Source organism: Aedes aegypti, chromosome 2, assembly GCF_002204515.2.
Source record: "Aedes aegypti strain LVP_AGWG chromosome 2, AaegL5.0 Primary Assembly, whole genome shotgun sequence".
Taxonomy (NCBI): Eukaryota; Metazoa; Arthropoda; class Insecta; order Diptera; family Culicidae; genus Aedes; species Aedes aegypti.
In genome coordinates this window covers 288,138,318-288,162,226 of record NC_035108.1, presented here as the reverse complement: position 1 = coordinate 288,162,226, position 23,909 = coordinate 288,138,318, and the positions used below count along the sequence as shown (strand labels likewise).

Here is a 23,909-nt window from a genome sequence, read left to right as displayed (position 1 = left end):
ACCAACGCGTTGCCATAACCCACGTAAATATCTCAAGGTTAGGGAATTTTTATCGTACTCGGGTATACACTCTTCGGATCGATACATTAATGCTAGTATGTTGTGAAAAAACGAAGCAACATGGCGCAGCCGTCTTTGAGTAATGAGCATTTATGTTTCTTGTACCACGCTGGCCAAGTAAAGATCTTGAAAACATCGAAAAACCTCACATCGTTATTTTCAGATTTCTTCAAGAGTACTGAACCGATTTGTATGATTTTTTCACAGCAGTTCCTCATTACATTATTTTTTGATAAATTGACCAGAAACAAAATGCCAAAGACATTTTACATGAAGAATGTCGGTCTCCCAAGGAATATCGGAATATTTGAGAAACTAGATCACCAATGTGTGGTAGCTAGAGTTGGTGTATAAAAATATTGATTGGTTTTACATCAGCGTGCATGTTTGATTTGAGCGTGCATGCTATGAGTATGTTTGTTTTACTTAATCGTGTATGTTTTATTTAAGCGTGCGACAATTGACAGCTCGGAAAAGCGCGCACAAGACTGAGCATGCGTGTCTCGCGATCGAGACCTCAGTTTAGTGAAGGATTTTGTGGCATACGGTTGTGCTGGTTTAAAACCAGCATTTACTTATTCGGCCGATGGCGGAATCGGCCGAAAGTGAGTTTGCATCTCGATCCGGATACTACACATTCCAGAAACTATCTGTGACTTGAAATTTGCCTACCTCTAGGGGCACAAACGCATAGCATCCTTTTCATCCGACCTGACCCTGTGACCCACTGGAATAAATCCGGCCACAGGAACATTTCTGGAATCCTTTGGCCACTTTTAGAATCTAGATATGTGTACGAGTATTACTGACAAAAAATAAATGAAATAATAAATAATAACAAATGAGATATTTGGTTTCTCTTCTTTCACTCAGGCCTCAGGGTTAAAAAGCGTTTCAGTCGCCATCCTTTATGAACCGAAGTTCCTTTGATTGAAATTAAGACTGTGCTTATTCATGAGCTACCGCATCCGCCTTCTCCTCTACTCTATGAATTTTCTACAATCTCGAAAAAATCATCATCATCATCATCATCATCATCATCATCATCATCATCATCATCATCATCATCATATCATCATCATCATCATCATCATCATTCATCATCATCATCATCATCATCATCATCATCATCATCATCATCATCATCATCATCATCATCATCATCATCATCATCATCATCATCATCATCATCATCATCATCATCATCATCATCATCTCATCATCATCTCATCATCATCATCATCATCATCATCATCATCATCATATCATCATCATCATATCTCATCATTTTTTTCATCATCATCATCATCATCATCATCATCATCATCATCATCATCATCATCATCATCATCATCATCATCATCATCATCATCAATCATCATCATCATCATCATCATTCATCATCATCATTCATCATCATCATCATCATCATCATCATCATCATCATCATCATCATCATCATCATCATCATCATCATCATTCATCATCATCATCATCATCATCATCATCATCATCATCATATCATCATCATCATCATCATCATCATCATCATCATCATCATCATCATCATCATCATCATCATCAATCCATCATCATCATCATCATCATCATCCATCATCATCATCATCATCATCATCATCATCATCATCATCATCATCATCATCATCATCATCATCATCATCATCATCATCATCATCAATCATCATCATCATCATCATCTCATCATCATCATCATCATCATCATATCATCATCATCATCATCATCATCATCATCATCATCATCATCATCATCATCATCATCATCATCATCATCATCATCATCATATCATCATCATCATCATCATCATTCATCATCATCTATCATCATCATCATCATCATCATCATCATCATCATATCATCATCATCTCATCAATCAATCATCATCATATCATCATCATCATCATCATCATCATCATCATCATCATATCATCATCATCATCATCATCATCATCATCCATCATCATCATCATCATCATCATCATCATCATCATCATCATCATCATCATCATCATCATCATCATCATCATCATCATCATCATCATCATCATCATCATCATCATATCATCATCATCATCATCATCATCATCATCATCATCATCATCATCTCATCATCATCATCATCATCATCATCATCATCATCATCATCATCATCATCATCATCATCATCATCATCATCATCATCATCATCATCATCATATCATCATCATCATCATCATCATCATCATCATCATCATCATCATCATCATCATCATCATCATCATCATCATCATCATCATCATCTATCATCATCATCATCATCATCCATCATCATCATCATCATCCATCATCATCATCATCATCATCATCAGATCATCATCATCATCATCATCATCATCATCATCATCATCATCAATCAATCATCATCAAATCATCATCATCATCATCATCATCATCATCATCATCATCATCATCATCATCATCATCATCATCATCATCATCATCATCATCATCATCATCATCATCACCATCATCATCATCATCATCATCATCATCATTCATCATCATCTTTCATCATCATCATATCATCATCATCATCATCATCATCATCTCATCATCATCATCATTCATCATCACATCATCATCATCATCATCATTCATCATCCATTCATCATTCATCATCATCATCATCATCATCTCATCATCATCCATCATCATCATCATCATCATCATCATCATCATCATCATCATCATCATCATCATCATCTCATCTTCATCACTCTATCATCATCATCATCATAACTTTTTCATTCGACAGCCTACTCCACTGCCCTTCCGTCAGGGAGCCTACTGGGAACATTTCCTTTTCTATCAATTAGTTTTTATGCCATCCGCTAGCCTACTCCACCAGGGAGCCTACTAGGGACATTTTTCTCATTATTTATTATTTCTTCGCCAGCCTACTTCCTGCCCTTCCGTCAGGATGCCTACTGGGCAGATTTTCGATGTTCTCCATTTATCAGTTTATTTTTTCATCCTCCAGCCTACTCCTTTGTCCACCAGGGAGCCTACTGGGACACTTTTTAGATCAAAATCAAACATAAGTTCTTGTTCTTTTAACCACCAGCCTACTCCACTGCTTCTCCATCAGGGAGCCTACTGGGGTTTTCCTCCACTTTTTTCTAAACTTACCAAATTACAATCAAAGAAATAAACAAACCGAGCAAATCCGGAAGCTTCTACCGACTGCGCCATTGTAGTATCCGGATCAGGGCCGTACATTTTCATTTCATTGAAAGCATTTTCAGTCCCCAACTGACTGACTCAAGCTTGCCTTTCAGTTGAAACTTTACTGTTTCGTTTCAATCCGACGAACCTTTCCTTTCATCGCAGCAAGCGTAGTCTCTCATCTCTTTCGTGCTGCTTATGCGTCGCGCGTCATAAATCGGAGCCTCACCGCAGCGAGCTGGTCTTTCAATCGGTAGTCTCTAACTTTAGGAGCTGATTAATTCAAATGAACGACGTGGTGGCCCGTATAATATCTCTATCTCAATTAATTACTCAACAAGTTACATAATTACACTGCAAAAAATAGGTAAAATGCAATTTGAAACATTTTGATAGATTTCAATGAAATTATATGAAACGAAATTCTTATTCTTTCATTTCACCTTTCTTGTTCGTTGCTTTCAATTCGGATAACGAAACGAATGATTGTGGAACGAAAAACGAAGCGACGCAGTTGTTCGTCACCATCGAGACGACACAACCAAGCCTTCGTGTTTCACAAAATGCTTTCGAAAATGCACAGTCCTGATCCGGATCGAGATGCAAACTCACTTTCGGCCGATTCCGCCATCGGCCGAATAAGTAAATGCTGGTTTTAAACCAGCACAACCGTATGGCACAAAATCCTTCACTAAACTGAGGTCTCGATCGCGAGACACGCATGCTCAGTCTTGTGCGCGCTTTTCCGAGCTGTCAATTGTCGCACGCTTAAATAAAACATACACGATTAAGTAAAACAAACATACTCATAGCATGCACGCTCAAATCAAACATGCACGCTGATATAAAACCAATCAATATTTTTATACACCAACTCTAGCTACCACACATGTATCTTATAAAATCCTAATTCAGCTTCAGTATATTATAAGAACAGTTGATCCAATAGAGGCCAAAATGACGATTAACATATAAATTTCATAAAATGGACAAAATATTTGAAATTAGTGTTGAGTTCCGAATGCATTTCAAAGCTTATAACTTATTCTTTCTCAAAACTTTTTAAATAGCTGTTCAGAAAATAAACATGGTCAGCCTCCAGAAATGTAGGATTATTTTGAAAAACAAAAACAAACATTTGGGCTAAGTATTCCTAGTAGGAGTGAATTACTGACAAACAAAGCGTAATATTGACTTGATTAACAGAAAAGATCTGAAGACAACATCAAAATGTTGTTTGTTTTTTTATATGTAGTTAATTTTAGATATCATTTCCAGATCTTTTATATATTATATTTATCAAGTTTATATCACTTTTAGCTATCCATATTTTAATTTGCTGTTGCTAAGCTTTGCCTGCTCGGGATGTTGTTCCGTACAAGAAAAGAAGAAATTTCTTTGACAGAATTGATTAAGTAAATTTCTATAGCGAGCTACATTTGAAACGACCTTTCTTCACAATTGAATAGTGCAGACAGAGAAAAATGATCTACTTGGTTATTTCCGAAAAAAAATCCCACACGTCAAGATATTCGAACGTTTTTCTATTCAGGCGCATAGTCCTCAGAACACTTCAAATGATTTAAATATATTCATACAGAGGACTATTTCTTTAATGCATAATAAGTTAATGAAAAGTACAATTCAATAATATAAATTATTAATACAAACATAATTTATAAAATAAATGCATTTCAATTTAAGTTAATGAATCATTCAAATTGAAGTTTTGAACAAACTAAAACTTATTATGAAATTAGCTTAAGGTGAAGATGCATCGAAGCCAAACCTCAAATTTTCAAGAACCCAAATCTAGAGAACTAAACATCCGTTCTAGCTGAAAACTTAATCGATTGGTCACCACCAGCGTGACCAATCGATAAGGTTTTCAGCTCGAACCGCTACGCTGTCTGGTTCTTGTGCTCTTGAAAATTTGAGGTTTGACTTCGATGCATATTCGCCTTAATCATTTCAGACTGATTGCACTTTGTGTAAATGAATATTATTTTTAACCATCATTGACATAAATTGTCTCACTGTGCGCTTAAAATAGCCGATTGAACTCAGCTTGGATCAGCACTAAGCAGCAGCTGATATGCTTGTTCAGTTTTTGATTAGCGTACCATGTGTTGATTAGACGATGTCGAATAGAAGCTCTAACATGATCAATATTCAGCTATGAGAGGTTTATATTTTGCACTGGACGATTTATTCATCAATTCTAGGATGGCGCAAATGGGAAGGCATACTGCTAACGATTGGAAGGTCTCGAGTTCGAATCCAGTATCCAGGCGATTTTTAAATATGGTTGTTATATCATGATAAGTGTGTACACTACATTTGAAGCGCCAAGAAAAATATATTTTTGTTTTTTATTTGTTTTTAATTATTTTTGGATCAGTCGTATAAAAGCTGAACAAAATGCTTGTTAAACGTTTTAAAAGCTGAACAATAAAGTTGGAATTCAACGACATGCTTTAAAGTTTCTCCAAATTTGTGTGAACAACGCCTGAACAAAGGTTGGCCATGAAACTTATTAAAATATTATTAAACATGATGCTGAATAAAACTGCCATAATGGTGTTTGTTCAATGAGTGAATGTTAGTTGGGTGGTTACCTCTAAACGTTCGCACCATTGATCCCTTCCAACGCAATTACTGCATCGCTACGATGCCGAATCCGTGTTCCTTCAGCACATCGGCAAATATGCGAGTGCTTCCAATGAAGTGAGATATTTACAGTTCCAAGTACCGAGCTTGCAATCGCTAGTCCCTTTACGTCGCTGTGGTCTTCGCCGATTGTCCCGGTTTGTATTTTCTCGTTGATTATTCGTTGCTTGATTTTTTTAAGACTGGATTGCAGGTCCTGACACCAACCCGCTAGATTTCCGGAGGACCATAGTGCACAGTTTAACTTAGAGTCCTTCTCTGGCACTCTGACGATGATCAGCCGCCCCTGACATGGGGAACAGACGCTTTTGTGAGCCGCTCCTAACGTGGAGTACAGACGCTCTAGGTTTGCAGAAGCAAAAGAAAAAGTAAACCCCTGTCAGCATACGACCAGAGTTTCCATCGGGGTTGGTTACCCGATGCTCCCTAAGGTTACTCGTACCATGGCCAGTACCGCAAGTAAGTAGGGATAAGAGTTGCTGGGCAAGAGGCTAAGGACCACACATTCTTGAAGGTACGGGAGATACCAATGGTACACCATGCCCAGCCATTTATCGTGCCATATAATAGGGTATCCCATATCATTTTATTACCAATTCCTCTTTAGCTGGCCAACACCGGTGCTTTTACCTTTTACAGTGTGAACATTCTCGAATTACCACATCTTATTTAGTTTCGTTTAATTAAATACTGAAGCATGTCAATTTCTTTTTTTTAATAAATTTTCTCTGGTGTATTTTACCGCAGGTTATCCAACCTATAATCATATCAGTTCTAATGTGGTACACCTCCACACAGAATTAGATTGCAAACTCCCTCACCTTATAAGGTGCTCCACCATCTACCAAGTGAAATGTCCGGCTCTAGTTTGAACAGTAACGATAAACATTCCTGATTTTACGATTTCCTTCATCTAGCTTATAAAACTCACGCGACAAACACATTCCAAAACATTACACATCACGGCGAACCCCACTATGGCCAATTTTGGGGCCTGCGCACTTGGACGTAAACACTTTGCTGCCATCCCGTTTCCTTACCGAGTCCTTGCTGGCGAATGCCACAATCGGTGCTGTATCCTTGCTCCGAAAGCAACTGTGTGACGAGTTATATCATTCCCTTCGTGCGGGCTGGTCATGTCAAAACATTGTTCAACTTTTCATAAATATGGCCGTCGGAATCCGTGTGGCTCCAGATCCGGTTAGGAATTTTCACGGATAATCAGTGAAGGTGGAAAATTTGTTAGTTAATTACTGGTGTAAATCGTCGTAAATGATACGAAGTGTTGGCGGGTTGTAGTGCGAAGTGATTTACAGGAATTAGACACTATCATTGACTGTGGAAAGAGGGAGGATAACTCTACGCCCAGTTTTTTAGAACTACGATTCATTTCAGGTAAATTTTATTAATTTCACCCGTAGCACAAGCATTACATTAAAAACATATTTTCTGCTGCTATTTTTGGTTCCTTTCGAAATATACATTAATAAATCGATATGATTACGTTTCGCAATCAAAGCTTCCGTGCATCGCTTTGTTCAAGTCAATCTGTGTTTTTCCTTCCGGCTTTATGCAATCCGTGCATTTCCTCCCCCTATGGGCAATAACTTCACACAAGTGCTGAAATATTTAAGTATGATTTCATAACCGGCTCCACACAGCTACATCCTGGAATAAACCGTCCATGAGATGTGTTTGGTGGAATTCAATATTCATAACCACGTAAAACCACCTCCGAGCAGGACCCCAGATAGATTGTCATAATTTCCCTTTGGCTATCCAGGCCATGAAAAGTTAGCAGATTATGTAAACTATTCATAACACATCTTCTCGGTGGCAACACGTTCCGGAAGCGCATGGAGAGGACTTATGCTCAGATGGGACACTCCCCGAGCACCGCCCTCCACCCCTTTATAGTTGTGGCACAAACAAAAGTAAGAAAACACTTGCGCCGAGCATCGCACATCTTTCGCAATTCGAAACAATTATCATGCCATCACACTGTGACGGATGCAAGAGGATAGGAAAGGGAGCGCCGAGCCTCCTTTTTCCGCTGTGAACTTGAAGAATGTTTTGCGGCAGAGCTTTGGCTGATCGTTTGTATATCATTGCATTTGTTTGTTTGTTTTAAGGTAAAGATGAATCGAAGCCAAACCTCAATTTTTCAAAAGCTCGGTTCTGGAGAATCGAACACCCGTTTGAGCTGAAAACTTAATCGATTAGTCACCACCAGCGAGTGACCAATCGATTAAGTTTTCAGCTCAAACGGATGTTTGGTTCTCCAGATCCGTGCATTTGAAAATTTGAGGTTTGGCTTTGATTCATCTTCACCTTAAACTTTATGCTTTCCTGAATGTAAATCTTCGAGTCCAACAAGACAATATTTGTCGTGTAAAGACATTTGTAAGAGTAAATACTGTTCATTTTGTAAAGTGAACACCTTGTTTTTTATGAACCTATTTTATTTATTAATGAATTACACCCAACCTATTTTAACAACCATTATAGGGAGCGGGGGCTGTAGAAAAATCGATCGTAAAATCAGGGATATACACCCCAACCTTTTTTTACGACCGTTATCGGGGGGTCGTAAAAAAATCGGTCGTAAAAAAAATCAGGGTTATAATTATGTTTTTGAAAAATGCAACGTCTAGATGCGGAAATACTGATTCGAGATATTCGGCAAAGTTGAAGCATGGGTTAAGGCCTTTCCAAAATGGCCGTTCAAGTTTTCATGTTTTGGTAATAAATGGCAACACTGCTCGATTGCCATCAAAAGAACCAATTTTATGGGGGTGTGATATGCAAATACCAAAAATTTTTAAGGATTACGATACCGAATGTTCACCAAAGTTGGAGGAAGTATTGCGTGCTATACAGTCGGCAGAATCACAATTGTTCATGTTACTGGCAACACTGTTTAAGCAGAATAAAGAAACGACCAAAACCATACAATTTAAGCGAAACATAAAAGTAGAATGCTTAGCAACATAGCAATACTCTTCAACTGTAATCCAGTTTTTCATGAAGGGTTCAAAATTTTGTCGTAGCTGGCAACACTGCTTAAGTGAAATTGCGCCACCAGGCAGTACAAGTGTGCATGCAACTTTTGTCTTGCGGATAGCTCCGGATCCTGACCACTTAGAGAGATGGCGCCTTCGGCAAAGTTTTCAGTAGCTCAAGGACTATCATTATTCTAGCCAAGAGATTCGAGATTTGGCCGCTAGTCGGCGCTAGTGAGCATAGAACTTTTGTTTTGCGGATAGCTCAGGATCATGACAACCTAGAAAGATGGCGTCTTCGGCAAAGTTGTTCAGTAGCTCAAGGACTATCATTATTCTAGCCAACAAATTCGAGATTTTGCCACTAGGCGGCGCTAGTGAGCATATAACTTTTGTTTTGCGGATAGCTTAGGATCATGACCACTTAGAAAGATGGAGTCTTCGGCAAAGTTGTTCAGTAGCTCAAGGACTATCATTATTCTAGCCAACAGATTCGAGATTTTGCCACTAGGCGGCGGTAGTGAGCATAGAACTTTTGTTTTGCGTATAGCTTAGGATCATGACCACTTAGAAATATGGCGTCTTCGGCAAAGTTATTCAGTAGCTCAAGAACTATCATTATTCTAGCCAAGAGATTCGAGATTTTGCCACTAGGCGTCGTTAGTGAGCATAGAACTTTTGTTTTGTGGATAGCTCAGGATCATGACCACTTAGAAAGATGGCGTCTTCGGCAAAGTTGTTCAGTAGCTCAAGGACTATCATTATTCTAGTCAAGAGATTCGAGATTTGGCCATTAGGCGGCGCTAGTGAGCATAGAACTTTTTTATTGCGGATATCTCAAGATCCTGACCGCATAGACATGACGTCTTGGGCAAAGTTAAGCTACTCAACAAATTTACCGAAGACGCCATATTTTTAAGTGGTCAAGATCCTGAGATAACAGCAAAACAAAAGTTTAATGTTCACTAGCGCCAGCTGGCGGCAAAATTTCGAATCTCATGGGTTTTACAATGATAGCGCTTGAGCTACTGGACAACTTTGTCCAGGACGCCATCTCTCTAAGGGGTCAGGATCCTGAGATATTCGCAAAACAAAAGTTCTATGTTCACTAGCGCCGCCTGGTGGCAAAATCTCGAATCTCTTGGCTAGAATAATGATAGTCTTTGAGCTACTGAACAACTTTGCCAAAAACGCCATCTTTCTAAGTGGTCAGGATCCTGAGCTATCCGCAAAACAAAAGTTCTATGCTCACTAGCTCCGCCTAGTGGTCAAATTTCGAATCTCTTGGCTAGAATAATGATAGTCAGTGGCGCGGGAAGTGGGTAGGACAGGTAGGACATGTACTACGCACAAAAACAACTGGGTAGGACAGTCAAAGGATTGTCCTACCCACGATTCCACAAAAAAATAAGATTAGCTTGAAAAACAATTTTAATTTTTTTTAATCTGTTCAATAAACATACAATCTCGATTGACGTTGTACTTATTCTCATGGAGGATGGAAGACACGTCGAGGTTTTTCTTGATTCTCATGCCTAGTAAAGCGTGGCATAGCCCTTAAAAGTACTAGCTCGTGAGAACGATTGAGAAAATCTATAATGAAAATCCTGAGAAACTATGAAATAAACTAAAGGTACTAATATATTAACGATATTCATATTCATATTAATATGAATGATAACAGAGGTTGATCCAATGAGTAATCCTGGTAGTAGGTTTCTTTTTAGATACTTGGTGTTAATCTCAATGCAAGTCTCTAAAAATTCTCTATTTTAATGGAAAGTCTCTGAAATATCTATTCTAACCAAAATTGACTCTAAAGTCTATTTTTTTCCTTATTATGTTTGTATTGAATCCTGATGCTAAATTGTAAAGGCTCTAAAGAAACCATCAGAGACTGTAACGGGTTCAACAGACTCTTTAAGAATTTCGTCTTAGATTACCCGAGGAAAACCTTCAGGAATTATCATGGTAATTTTACTTTCAGGATCTCCTACATGATCTCTCCAGAAATTCTTCTTAAGATTTCTCTATTATTTCTCCCAGAAATACTTCCACCGATTTTTTTCAAAAAATGCTTAGAATTATTTCTTAAGAATTTGCTCCTTGAGAACTTCAAAGCTATCACCTCAACTAATTTCCTTAGGTATTACAAAACTGTCCTAGAACTTTTTTGTCACTAAAACAGTTGTTAATCTAGGAGATCTTCTATGGATTTCTACAGAATTACTTCCGAGGAAATCCACAAAGGTTTATTCCAGAGTATCTGGAAAAATAACTTAAGTTTTTTTTTCAAAAAATCCGGCAAGAACTCCTCTGCCTGTTCATGTTAATCCCTTCAAGAATTTATCCACGTTTCTTCCCAAAAATTCAAAATTCTTTTAGGAGTTCTTTGAACCAATCTATTTTTACTCGAAATTTTTCCAGCATTTCATCCAGGTATTATTTCTACAGTTTAACCAAACATTTCTTAAAAACTGTCCCAAAAAATTCATGCCACCTTCAAAAGTTTATTTTAGTTTTCACATTAGTTGACACCACAGCATTTTTTTCAATTATTTCTTCCATCATTCCTAGAAAAAATTGTATAGATTCAGTCAAATGTGTTTTTGAGAAATATCTTCAGACAATCCTGCGGAATTCTTTCCCAAGATTCGATTATCTTTTTTCGATTATCTTACCATATTATCTAAAATATCTTTAAAACCTTCCTCAAGAGTCCAGGGATTATTTCAGAGATCCTTGTTCATGATGGTGATTTTAAAACGTTCACAAGTTTTATTAGAGATTACACTAGGATTTTATTCAGAAATACCTCACGGATTTATTGTGCAGAAACTTTTCCCTGGCATTTCCCTGGAGACACTTCTGGAAAAGTTCTTTAGAAATTTTGAAAATCTTGAAGAATTACTTGAGAAATTTCTGCAGAAATTTTAGAAGGAATCTATAGAACAATTCCTTAAGGTGTCTATATTAATTCCTAGTTGAAATCTTATATAAATTCCTTAAGAAATAATCGTTTTCCAGAGTAATATCTGAACATTTGGGCAAATACCAGAATTCCTAAAGAAAATCATGAAAAACACATACAGTGATACTTGTCGTAATGTGACGAGGAATGCTAAAAAAGTCTAAGATCTTAAAGAAATATCTACTCTGAAGCTATGATAGCTCCTATAAGGTTTCGTTTGGTTTTTATTTTTGGTTCATGTTTGGTCTCTTTTCAGCCTGTTTTTGAATCATTTTGTGTTTTTTCCATGTCTCGTTTTTCAGGCAATAGGTCTCTAATTTACTATTTTAAGGCAATCGGTAGCAATCTGGTAAAAATTACTGAGCAGTGCAGTAAATGTGACTATGTCCGTAGTAGCATAGTGATGTTGACCATGTTTCGGTAGAATTAACAGATTAATGTAGTCGGTTGAAAATCGTTGGTGCAGTTCTTAATTCTACCATGGATTCAGTAATTTCTACAATAAAATTCATTTCAGTGTACACTTCATTGCGTTTGAGCCTTTTAAATATAGTAACTCGGAGATAAACCAGCCAAGGGCTGAAAATCTCCCTAATAAAGACAAATAATAATATAGTAACATTCAATTTACAATCCAGGGTTAACATTTTGTTAATTTCACTATGCTCAAAATATTTGTCCTACCTATGGTTTCGAACGTGGACGCGCCTCTGATGATAGTTCTTGAGTTACTGAACAACTTTGCCGTAGACGCCATCTCTCTAAGTAGTCAGGATCCTGAGATATCCGAAAAACAAATGTTTTATGCTCACTAGCGCCTCCTGGTGGCAGAGTTTTGAATCTCATAGCATTTATAATGATAGTCCTTGAGCTAATGAGCAAATTTGCCGAAGACGCCATCTTTCTAAGTGGTCAGGATCCGGAGCTATCCGCAAAACAAAAGTTCTATGCTCACTAGCACCGCCTAGTGGCAAAATCTTTAATCTCTTGGCTAGAATAATAATAGTCCTTGAGTTAGTGAACAACTTTGCCGAAGACGCCATCTCTCTAAGTGGTCAGGATCCTGAGATATCCGCAAAAGAAAATTTCGATGCTCACTAGCACCACCTAGTGGCAGAATTCCGCAATTCAATGATTACCATATGTTAGCCCTCGAACTACTGAACAATTTTGCCGAACATCATGATCCTCTATTTTGAATACTTTTTAAGATAATGATCATTTAAAAAAACGGTCGTCGTTAATCTGAATTTCGGTCGTAAAACGAACCGTCGGTAAAAATAACAGTCGTAAACAGAGGTTGGAGTGTATGAAAAAAATACAATACTTTTCCAAACCATCCAGAAATAACTTTTGAATATTGGAAGTATTATCAACAAAGTTAATAAAACTTCCGATGTTCAAAAGTTATTTCTGGATGGTTTAGAAAAGTATTGTATTTTGCCATATAAAAGAAAAGAATAATTTTGTATGAGGACTGCAAGCATGTTGAAAACATCGATTTAATCTAAATTTGATTAAGTCATTTCAACCAAATTTTATCGGAAATGAAATTTGAAGTCCTATTAGCATGCGTGGTGGATTTGATCACAAAAAATAAATGATACCTTAAATATCATGTGCACATTAATTGAACCAGTGTTTTATACAACATTGAGGACCTGTAGCATAAAAAAAAACGTGCTGGAGCATTTCTGAGAACGGCATCAAATTCAGCAACCCCAAATCTACTAGAGACAAATAATTTGATCCTTGAGACACACAAAAATATAATTTTTGTTACGTTGTATTATCAATGGTTTGTGCTACTAGCGAAAAAATGTTTAGAACAAAATAAAAACCTTGTGCTAGACTTCTCTGGCAAAAGTTTTGAACTCTTATTCCTCTCAAGGATCGGAACATTCCCCTTACCTCACACTGGTAACGCTTCTTTTGTGCCTTAGAATTCAGCTGCAGCTTGATAACGGTACGTCTAGTTTAGATTTGCACCCACAGGGAAAAGAACAATTCATCCATGACCTATATTTGTCGCAAAACATCCTGTGGTCCAGCCAGCAAATGGAAGCAGAGCTCAAACCGGAGAAACAAGCGACGCCAATTTGGAAAAGAATGTGGGAGACGTATTGTGCTCTGTTGCACTTCATCTGGCTTATGAAGGCTTGTGGTTTTCGGGTTGTGCAACTATTCTGGCCAGGAAGTTTAAGGGTATATACTGCGGTGGAAGGAGCTCAACGAGGATGCCATGCCATTGTACTCCAGTTTAATCTGCACGAAAATTGCAGTCTGATTGCTGGTTTTGTCTGCTTTGATTAGAAATTCAGTTCACAAAGAAACGTGTTGCAAATTGAGGATGAGATACCAATGGCTTTGATTCATATTCCGATGCGCTCCGGTACTAATTGCTGAATTCAATTTATGGAGATTGAACAATTAGAGTTCATTATGGGAAGAGTGTGAAACAAATAAATAACAAGCCTTTATAAGCTGCATTGAAATCCTTGGATTGGATTTGAATTGCAATTGAGCTTTCCGGTTATCCATAAGCTGTTTTGAATCCAGACCACTAGGTTAACCAAAATTTATTTTATTTACGTTATGATTAAATTTGCGATCTATGTATTTTATATACTCTTTTCTACTTATGTGATTGATTTAATCTTAAACTCCGGAGTTTCAAAAGTAGCATCTTCTTCTTCTTCCTTTTGGCATTACGTCCCAACTGGGACAAAGCCTGCTTCTCAGATTGTGTTCTTATGAGCACTTCCACAGTTATTAACTGAGAGCTTGACCATTTTTGCATCTGTATATCATGTGGCACATACGAAGATACTCTATGCCCTGGGAATCGAGAAAATCTTCTTTACGAAAAGGTCTTCGACCTGTGGGATTCGAACCCACGACCCTCAGCATGGTCGTGCTGAATAGCTGCGCGTTTACCGCTACTGCTATCTGGGCCCCTAAAAGTAGCATCTGTTGACAGAAAGTTTCAATTTATCGATTTGCAATTAGCAGCTTCTCATCAATGACCGCCAGGGTTTATTAGTTTGCCCATATTTTATGCAAATAACGAATCCTTTATCTTTTCTCTTCTCAACCAACAGGACAGAGGCACATCGAAATGCTGGCGCAACAGCTGCCACCATCTGTGGAACGGTCACGGAAAACCATTAACATCGACACTCTTCAACGATAAGAGGATCCACGAGGAAAAAATATACCCGTTCACACACTCACGTTTCGTAATAAACCCAACCGAAAAGTTTCCGGAGTAAAACATCAAGCCCACTTACGCGCACCGAAAAGGGTACTTACCCCATCCATTAACAAGTCAAGACCTCGCTCCCCCCCTTGGTGGGGTGGTGTCGTCTTGCGTCAAGTGCGGTACACGTTTTCACACCCCAACCCGGCGGTATTAGAGTATGTACGGCGGTGGGAGCCCCCCATCGAAACTAACGGGGGGCTCCATGTCATCTCGCAGCAAACGCGCCAAAAAGACCTCCTGGGGTGCCCGGGAGAGAGCCGGCATGAGCTTCCTGATCGTGATAGCATTCTTCGCTATCTTCGGACTGATTATCCTTACAGAGGTGAGTACTTATCTATTGAGTATCTTTCAATGGTTTTTACGGTTTATTACCCCTTTACACTAAAACCTCGTTTTACAAAGATTTTCAACGTAAACTCAGTTTACGTCACTTTTTTACGAAGTTTGAAAACTGAGTCAAAATGATTGAATGTGATTTGTCTTGACTTACCGAAATCGAACAAATGTTGAAGTCTCTTCTTCGGCTTCCTTTTGGCGTTACATCCCAAATGGGAGAAGAGAATGCTTCTCAGTTTTGTGTTCTTATAAGCACTTCCATGTTTATTAACTACTAGTGGTCCCGGCAAACTTCGTCTTGCCATCAAGTAGGCTGTTGAAAAATGACGTGCACTCTCTAGTACAGAATGACACATAAATTCTCTCCCGTTTTTACAACATTTCCGATTACTTTCCTAATCTTTTTCTATGCACGAACACGTCGGAACCCTGGGCGAATGCAACAGTGAAATAATTGTGAAAATCTGTTGAACCGATCTCAAGCCATTTCGTGACATACAAACACCATTCCATTTTTATTTATATAGATAGATGAGCATTCTTTACCAATTGACTCTATTGTTTTTGAATATCGTGTGGCAAGAATAAATGCACATAACATATGTGGAACTTGGAAGTGAAATCGAGTTGAAAAGTTGTTACCACAAGGGAGGTAGTCCAATATGTCAGATTTCCTATTCAGCCATTTTGAAATACCAAGTGACAGCTGGCGAGTTTGTTTTGGTTGTTTGGAAATCAGATGCATGACGTGACAAAGTAGGTATAGAATGTATCTTTTATATTCATATGTGTGTGGTATACGCGGAAAAGTACCTGAATTTCCTTTACTGTGTAATGCACTGATAGTAAAATGACTGTGATCTCGTCGAATACAACCATCAGACGGCAACACCATAGCACATCCTCTCTTCCATCGGTGGACTCTCACCCGAAGAAATGTTCGAAATTTTCTCATTTACATGCATTCTTAATCAACTTTTCAAGTTTGTAATCCATTTTTCTGAGATTGAATTTTACATTACTGACGAAAATTTGACTCGCGATAAAAAAGCTTTCAATGCTGGAGAAAATTTTCACTACACTGTATTTATGTTTGTTGGAGTAAACATTCTCTAACAACCCCATATGTTAGAGGCCAGATATGATTTTAATTTTATAACACAGTCAACTCTCCGGTTGGTAAATGGCTGGGCATGGCGTACCATTGGTACCTCGCGTACCTGAAGGAATAAAATAGACCCCTCTGTGCGGTCCTTAGCCTCTTGCCCAGCAACTCCTATCCCTACCTCCTCGCGGTACTGGCCGGGGTACGAGTAACCTTAGGGAAGATCGGGTAACCAACCCCCGGTGGGAACTTTGGTCGTATGCTGACAGGGAAGGGGGGGTTTGCTTTTGCTTTTGCTTCTGCAAACCTGGAGCGTCTGTTCCCCATGTTAAAAGCGGCTCACAACAGTGTCTGTTCCCCATGATCATCGTCCGAGTGCCAGAGAAGGACTCTAAGCTAAACTGCGCACTATGGACCTCCGAACATTTAGAGGGAACGGTCCTCCGGAAATCTAGGGGGTTGGTGTCAGGCCCTGCAAGCCAACCGTAAAAACACATCAGCACAGGAACGTCAACGAGAGAATACGGACCGGAACAATCGGCAAAGACCACAGCGACGGAAATGGACTAGCGATTGGAAACTCGATACGTGGAACTGCAAATCTCTCAACTTCATCGGAAGCACACGCATACTCTCCGATGTACTGAAGATCCGCGGTTTCGACATCGTAGCGCTGTAGGAGGTGTGCTGGACAGGTTCGATGGTGCGAACTTTTAGAGGTAATCATACCATCTACCAGAGCTGCGGCAACACACGTGAGCTGGGAACAGCTTTTATAGTGAAAGCAGCCATCAACAACGCAGCCGAGAGCATCGTCGGGTACGTGGAAAGGAGGACATGTAACGATTGGTTCGACGAAGAATGCAGGCAGGTTTTGGAGGAGAAGGATGCAGCGCGGGCTGCAATGCTGCAGCAAGGAACGCGACAAAACGTGGAGCGCTGGGCAGGGCATGTTGCAAGACTACCGGACAACAATCCTGCAAAGATGGTGTTCGCGTCGAATCCGGTTGGCACAAGAAGGCGGAGAGCACAGCGAGCGAGGTGGCTTGATCAGGTGCAACAAGATCTGGAGAACGTGGGCCAAAATCGAGGTTGGAGAGACACAGCCATGGACCGAGTAAATTGGCGTAACATCGTTAACGAGGTTTTATCATATTAATTGATGTAACACCAACTAAATAAAATAAAATAAAATAACTGTCAACTCTCCATAACTCGACATTGAAGGGACCATCGAGTTAGGGAGGTCTTGAGTTCAGAACACAAAACCATTGCTACTGCGATCCAAGGGACCATCGAGTTAGCCATGAAAACCAACTTTTACTATGGTTCACTAAATCGATATCGAGATACGGAATATCGAGTAAGGGAGAGATAACTGTACCTCTACAAGATACTGTTAAGTTCTTCTTATTCTTTCTTTCGTTACCACCTAACCGGGACAGAACTGTTTCCCAGCTTGTTCCTACAAGCATTTCCACAGTTATTAACTGAGAACTTTCTTTATGATAAAAATGGTATTTCGTGAAATTTTCAGTATTTTCGGTAATGATTTGAAGGTGATCCAAAGTCGATTAAGGTGTATATGGAAATTGCTGGTGAGAAAATTTCGTTAGTACTGTACTGAAATGTAAGTTTAAACTTATCACCCCATAGTGAAAACTCGGAGTAGTGTTAGGTCCATCAATTTTGTCGCTTGTGGCATGCAATTCGTAATCGAGTAATACCGGGAATACGGTAAGGCGTGTTTATATTATGGTTCGCATCACCATTATCACCACTTAGTCCCTCTAACTAAAAATACTATCTATGACAACTGTGGAGACGGAGTGCTTCGTGAAGCCCAAGCAGGATGGTTCGTTGTTGCGTCGTCGGAGAGGTTTTGTTCTCGGTTTCGCGCGTGTTTTCGTTACCGGAGAACTTCTTTTTTCCTTGTTTACGCGCGTCTTTCTGGGGAGGTATTTGGGAAAGCCCAAGCAAGACTGTTTGTTTTCGGGACGCCAAGAAGTTTTCTGTTCGCACAGTGTGAGTGCGAAGATATATTTGTGTTCAGTCGAGGATGGATTACCAACTGGTGAGTTCGTTTCATGCTTATAATAACACATTTTTTCTTGAAAGCGTAACTTTTAAGTAATATTAAAACAAACTTTGTATGGTTCGTCACTATAAGTGTCGGCATTATGCTTGTTTTATACAATTTCAATATACACATATTATTCTCTTTTTGACATTATTAAAAATATCAGCTCGGTAGCTTAGTTGTCGAACAATTCAGACATTGTGAATGTTGACGTATTTTTTAAAACTTCTACCATCTCGAGACAAAAATGCACAGTTATACTCATATATAATTTTCAAACAAACTATGTATGGTTTGTCACTACAAGTGTCGGCATTATTCCTTTTTCATATGATTTAAAATATATACATGTAATTCTCAGTTTTCGCTATTAATAAAAACTTATTTTGAATTGTTCGACATTATACATGTTGACGTATTTTGTTTAATCTTCTACCAAAAACTTCTCGAGCCAAGAATACAAAACAAGCTTTAAGGTGAAGACGCATCGAAGCCAAACTTCAAATTTTCAAGAGCACAAATCTGGAGAACCAAACATCCTTTTAAGCTGATAACTTATTCGATTGGCCACTAGCTGGTGGTGATTAATCGAATAAGTTTTCAGCTCAAACGAGTGTTCGCTTCTCCAGATTTGTGCTCTTGAAAATTTGATGTTTGGCTTCGATTCATCTTCACCTTAAATATAAGTCGTATATTTCCCCCTTGTCCATGGATCGCAACACCGACCAAAGGTGACTCCCAGATCTTTTCCTCCCTCACTAATAAACACCCTTCCCGTGGTGATTGTGGAGATGCAGAGGTATTCTTGGTCTCTAGAAGCAACAATCATTACACCCTAACATTCCTTCCCCTCCCAACTGACTGTAAGGACTTGGCCGGCACCGTTATTGATCAATAATATTAGATCTGATAAAATTGCACTTCGAGAGTAAGCGGAAACTCCCATCCCTTATTCATTTGGATCGTAGTGCAATTCTTACCAGTTCCGATCAATCTCGGAGTAGCAACCATTGACATGTACAGTCAGTCTATGCTATGCTATGCTTCATGACAACTGTGGAGATGCAGAGGAAAAAGATCTCCAATCTTATATGAGAATTTATCAGTGGAAGCCGAGAAGGGATGAAACACGCATAGTCAACGAAACTGTAAGTTGCATTTCACGTAATAACTGATAAACTAGAACTAAATTCTAGCTTAAAAGCAACATATGTACAAATCAAATTGTTCGCTGAAGAAACATTGACTAGTTTTCCTTCCCCGACGGCCACAATTATACTAAACTTAGCAATATCCATAATTTTCAAGAAATTAAATTTAATGAACAAAACAAGCGATCACGCTCATACAAAATTTGTATATTGACACAAATATTGAAATGTTCTGCAACCCAATCCGAATGGTTATTATATTAATAAATTCATTACGTGTTTTAAAGATGGATAAATTATAGGTGAAATTTCTAAAACATCCACATGCTCGGCTGGGATTCGAACCCAGGGCTCTTGTATGCTAGACGAGTGCGATGTATTTAGTGTTGAAATTGTTTGCCTATTATAAATACATCGTGATCTGTAGGAATTTGAATTCGAAACTTGTAAACTTCTGAGTTATTGGGTCACCAAACAGCTCGGTAGCTTAGTTGGTAAAGCGCTCGTCTAGCAAACGAGTCCTGGGTTCGAATTCGAGCTCGGGACGTGGATTTTTTTCATAATTTCGCTTATAATTTATCTATCTTTACAAAGCGTAAGAGAATTAGAGGCCCAATGGACACATTAAGCAAATGCTTTTTTAAGACCATAAAATGGCAATGTTTTCAATCCACTTCCGGCTAGATTTTAAGTTTGATATTAGTGTAACAGGCTACATTCATTCATGATAATACAAATCATATCATATGTCAGAAAAATGAGATCAAAAATTGGGTCGAAAACAAGGCTGGTAAAAATGTATCAAAACAAAATTAACACATGCGTGAAGATTAGTGTTTGCAAAATATTTTATGACTGTCAATCTTTCCAATATGTAAAAGGGCTCTCCCTAAATCATAAAAGCTTGAAAGAACTTTTATGGGTGAGATGGGTGAGGTAACAATGAGATTCTTCCACCACCTTGTTTATATGTCAATTTGAAGCTGAGAAAAACTTAAGGTGATTGTAAAACGAAGCCAAACTTTGAATTTTCAAGTGCACAAGACGAGAGAATCTGACAACTGTTCGCGTTGAAAACCAATCAAATTGCTTGCTTGCTGACTGATAAGAGCGACGATGGAAGGTGTGCAAAATTGTGTTAAGGTTTCAGGCAAACACTCCAGTTCATTTGGATCCCCCCGGGGACTACGACAAGGTGATGGACTTTCGTGCCTATTGTTCAATATTGCGCTAGAAAGTATTATGCGGAGAGCCGGGCTCAACAGCCGGGGTACGATTATTACGAGATCCAGTCAATTTGTTTGCTTCGCGGATGATATGGACATTTTTGGCCGAACATTTGAGAAGGTGGCAGGTGTAACATTCGACAAAAGCAGGCATTGAGTAAATTGGATACCAAGTTTGCATTTTTTTGCAGTATGGGAGGAAACTGAAATTTCAAAATATCACTAAGAATTCAAAAACGCTTATTTGAGGCTGAAATTTTGTACAACTCATATCGCATATTGGGTGGATAGTCAGAAAATAATTCTGATATAAATTTCGTTGCTACTGCATTATGAGGCTCATGTATAATCTCAATGTGACTGTTTTGCGGTTACAACTGCCAATGTGGCAAAACAACTTAGTATTTTTTTTCAAATTTTCTAGAACAATCTCACAGATTTCACTAAGGGGTCGTCCATAAATGACGTAGCTTTTTAGGGGGGAGGGGGGGCTGCACGATTTTGTGACGATGTGTGACGAGGGGGAGGGAGGGGTCTTAGCAATTGGACGTAGCTTTTTGAATAAAAAGCGCTAACGAAAATGACATACAATTATTTTTTATCAAACTTTTTTTTGTTTGACTAATAAACTTGGCTTTTAAAATGAATTCTTCAATACATTCAAATACCAAAATTGAAAAAAAAATAGATGTTCTTGATAAATACAATCAAAAAGATTCTTTAGAGCTTTAAACAATTATGTGAATATTATACTGTATTCGTGTCTTAATTAATAAATTTTAAATAAACAAATCAAAAGTTTAATAAATTAATTATAAGTCAATGTTTTAACAACTTGGGGTGCATTGTTTTCCAAATTGTTCTGGAGCTTTATTTCTTTAAAAAATAAAATAAAATATTTCATTTCCATCGAAATTATTTTCCTAACAACAATCATTTAATATAACGCAATAACTGTTCAATATATTTCAAAGAATATTATACCCCAACTCGTTTATGTTAGCTTCATCTATCAAATCAAAGATTTTTTTTTCTACACTTCCAGCTGTAAACTTGTTTTTCATGGTTACAACAGCAAAAGTAATACAAATTAGCTTATATGAAAATAATGTAAATTCAACAGGAAATAAGTTTATTAAAAACTGTTTTCCAAGCTATTTTCTTAACCCAATTGCTAAAGAAAACAAATAAAAAAATATAGGAGGGGGGGGGGGGTGCTTGATATGCTACGTATTTTCCAAGGGGGAGTATCAGCATTTGTGACGAAATGCTACGAGGGGGTAGGGGGGTGTAAAAAATAACTGAAAAAATGCTACGTCATTTATGGACGGCCCCTAAGTTGAGCGAAAGTATTTGTCATTTGATGACTCTCTCCGATATTAACTCGAAAAGCAGTTATGAGCAGTGTACACCCGCCTGAAACGCGAGGCAGCAAAAGTTGGACTGGTGGTGAATGCGGCCAAGATAAAGTACATGCTAGCTGGTGGGGCCGAGCGCGACAGGGCTCGACTAGGTAGCAGTGTTACGATAGACGGGGATATCTTCGAGGTGGTTGACGAGTTCGTCTACCTTGGATCCTTGCTGATGGCTGACAATAACGTTAGCCGTGAAATACGGAGGCGCATCATTAGTGAAAGTCGGGCCTACTATGGCCTCCACAAGAAGCTGCGGTCAAAAAAGATTCACACCCGCACCAAATGTATCATGTACAGAACGCTCATGAGGCCGGTAGTCCTCTACGGGCATGAAACGTGGACGATGCTCGAGGAGGACTTGCAAGCACTTGGAACTTCGGGTGCTTAGGACGATCTTTGGCGGTGTGCTGGAAAACGGTGTATGGCGGCGAAGGATGAACCCCGAGCTCGCCCAACTCTACGGCGAACCCAGTATCCAGAAGGTGGACAAAGCTGGAAGGATCAAGTGCGTATCGATTTGCCGAGCGTGGGGTAGAACCGAAGATAAAGAGTTGTGGCCACAAACGGAGTATTGTGACGTGAAATTGTTGATTCAGTGTTATCTGTTAAGATGTTAACTAAATAAATGACTGAAATGCATGTGAAGAATTTCATCAGATCGTTGACGGCTCCGAAACTTACATCACAATGATAAAATTTGGGAGGTATATTTCCACGTTCTCTCTCGTAAGGGGAGATGGATAAATTAAAATCATGTCAAAACGATAACCAGAGTAAGTTAATTAATAAACAAATACAATTTGTGTTCGTTCTAATTTTCATACAAAAATTACCATGATCTGATGATTTTCATATTTTTCATGGACTCTACTGCAATGTACGAGTATTGTTCGAAAGAACAATGTACCTATTTAAGGATGAGTCTAGCAAAGATCTGTGATAGGAAAGGGGGTTTTGAAAGGTTTTGAACATGAACTTCGTGGCTCTCAAGTGTTTAGATGTTGGAAAATCAAAAACTAATATAATCGGAGATAACATTGCAAGATTAACAAGTTCATCAGAAATCAATTGATAAGATTATCTTGCAATATTTCATAGAAAAAAGTGCGTAGTTATGGACGAAAGGGGAGAGTCTTAGCCAAAACCTCACGGTAAAAAAAATGAGAGTCTCAACCGGCAAACATAAGACCACGTGATTTATGGGTGTCCCCTATTAAAAATTTATTCTTCTTGTTTTGCACGCTGTTCTTCAGAAAATCATCTTAACAAATTGGAGTAAATTTGTCTCTTCTTAGTAAACCCAGTTATTGATACAGCTAGCGCGGTGTAAAATGTTAAGAAGATGTCATAAGAGGGGAAGTAACAACTAGTTGTCGACGTCATTCCT

General features: G+C 38.5%; 1 protein-coding gene across 2 annotated transcripts in view; it reads left to right on the top strand.

Annotated features, from left to right (window-relative positions):
- The first annotated feature begins 7,034 nt into the window (after window positions 1-7,034).
- Window positions 7,035-23,909, top strand: part of LOC5566254 — a 48,449-nt gene continuing 31,574 nt past the window's right edge. For both annotated transcript variants that reach the window (XM_021845283.1, XM_001650581.2), the window contains exons 1-2: window positions 7,035-7,369; window positions 15,049-15,531. In XM_021845283.1, the coding sequence (XP_021700975.1) occupies window positions 15,367-15,531 (165 nt within the window). In that variant the 5' untranslated portion in view covers window positions 7,035-7,369; window positions 15,049-15,366. The remainder of the gene's footprint in view (window positions 7,370-15,048; window positions 15,532-23,909) is intronic.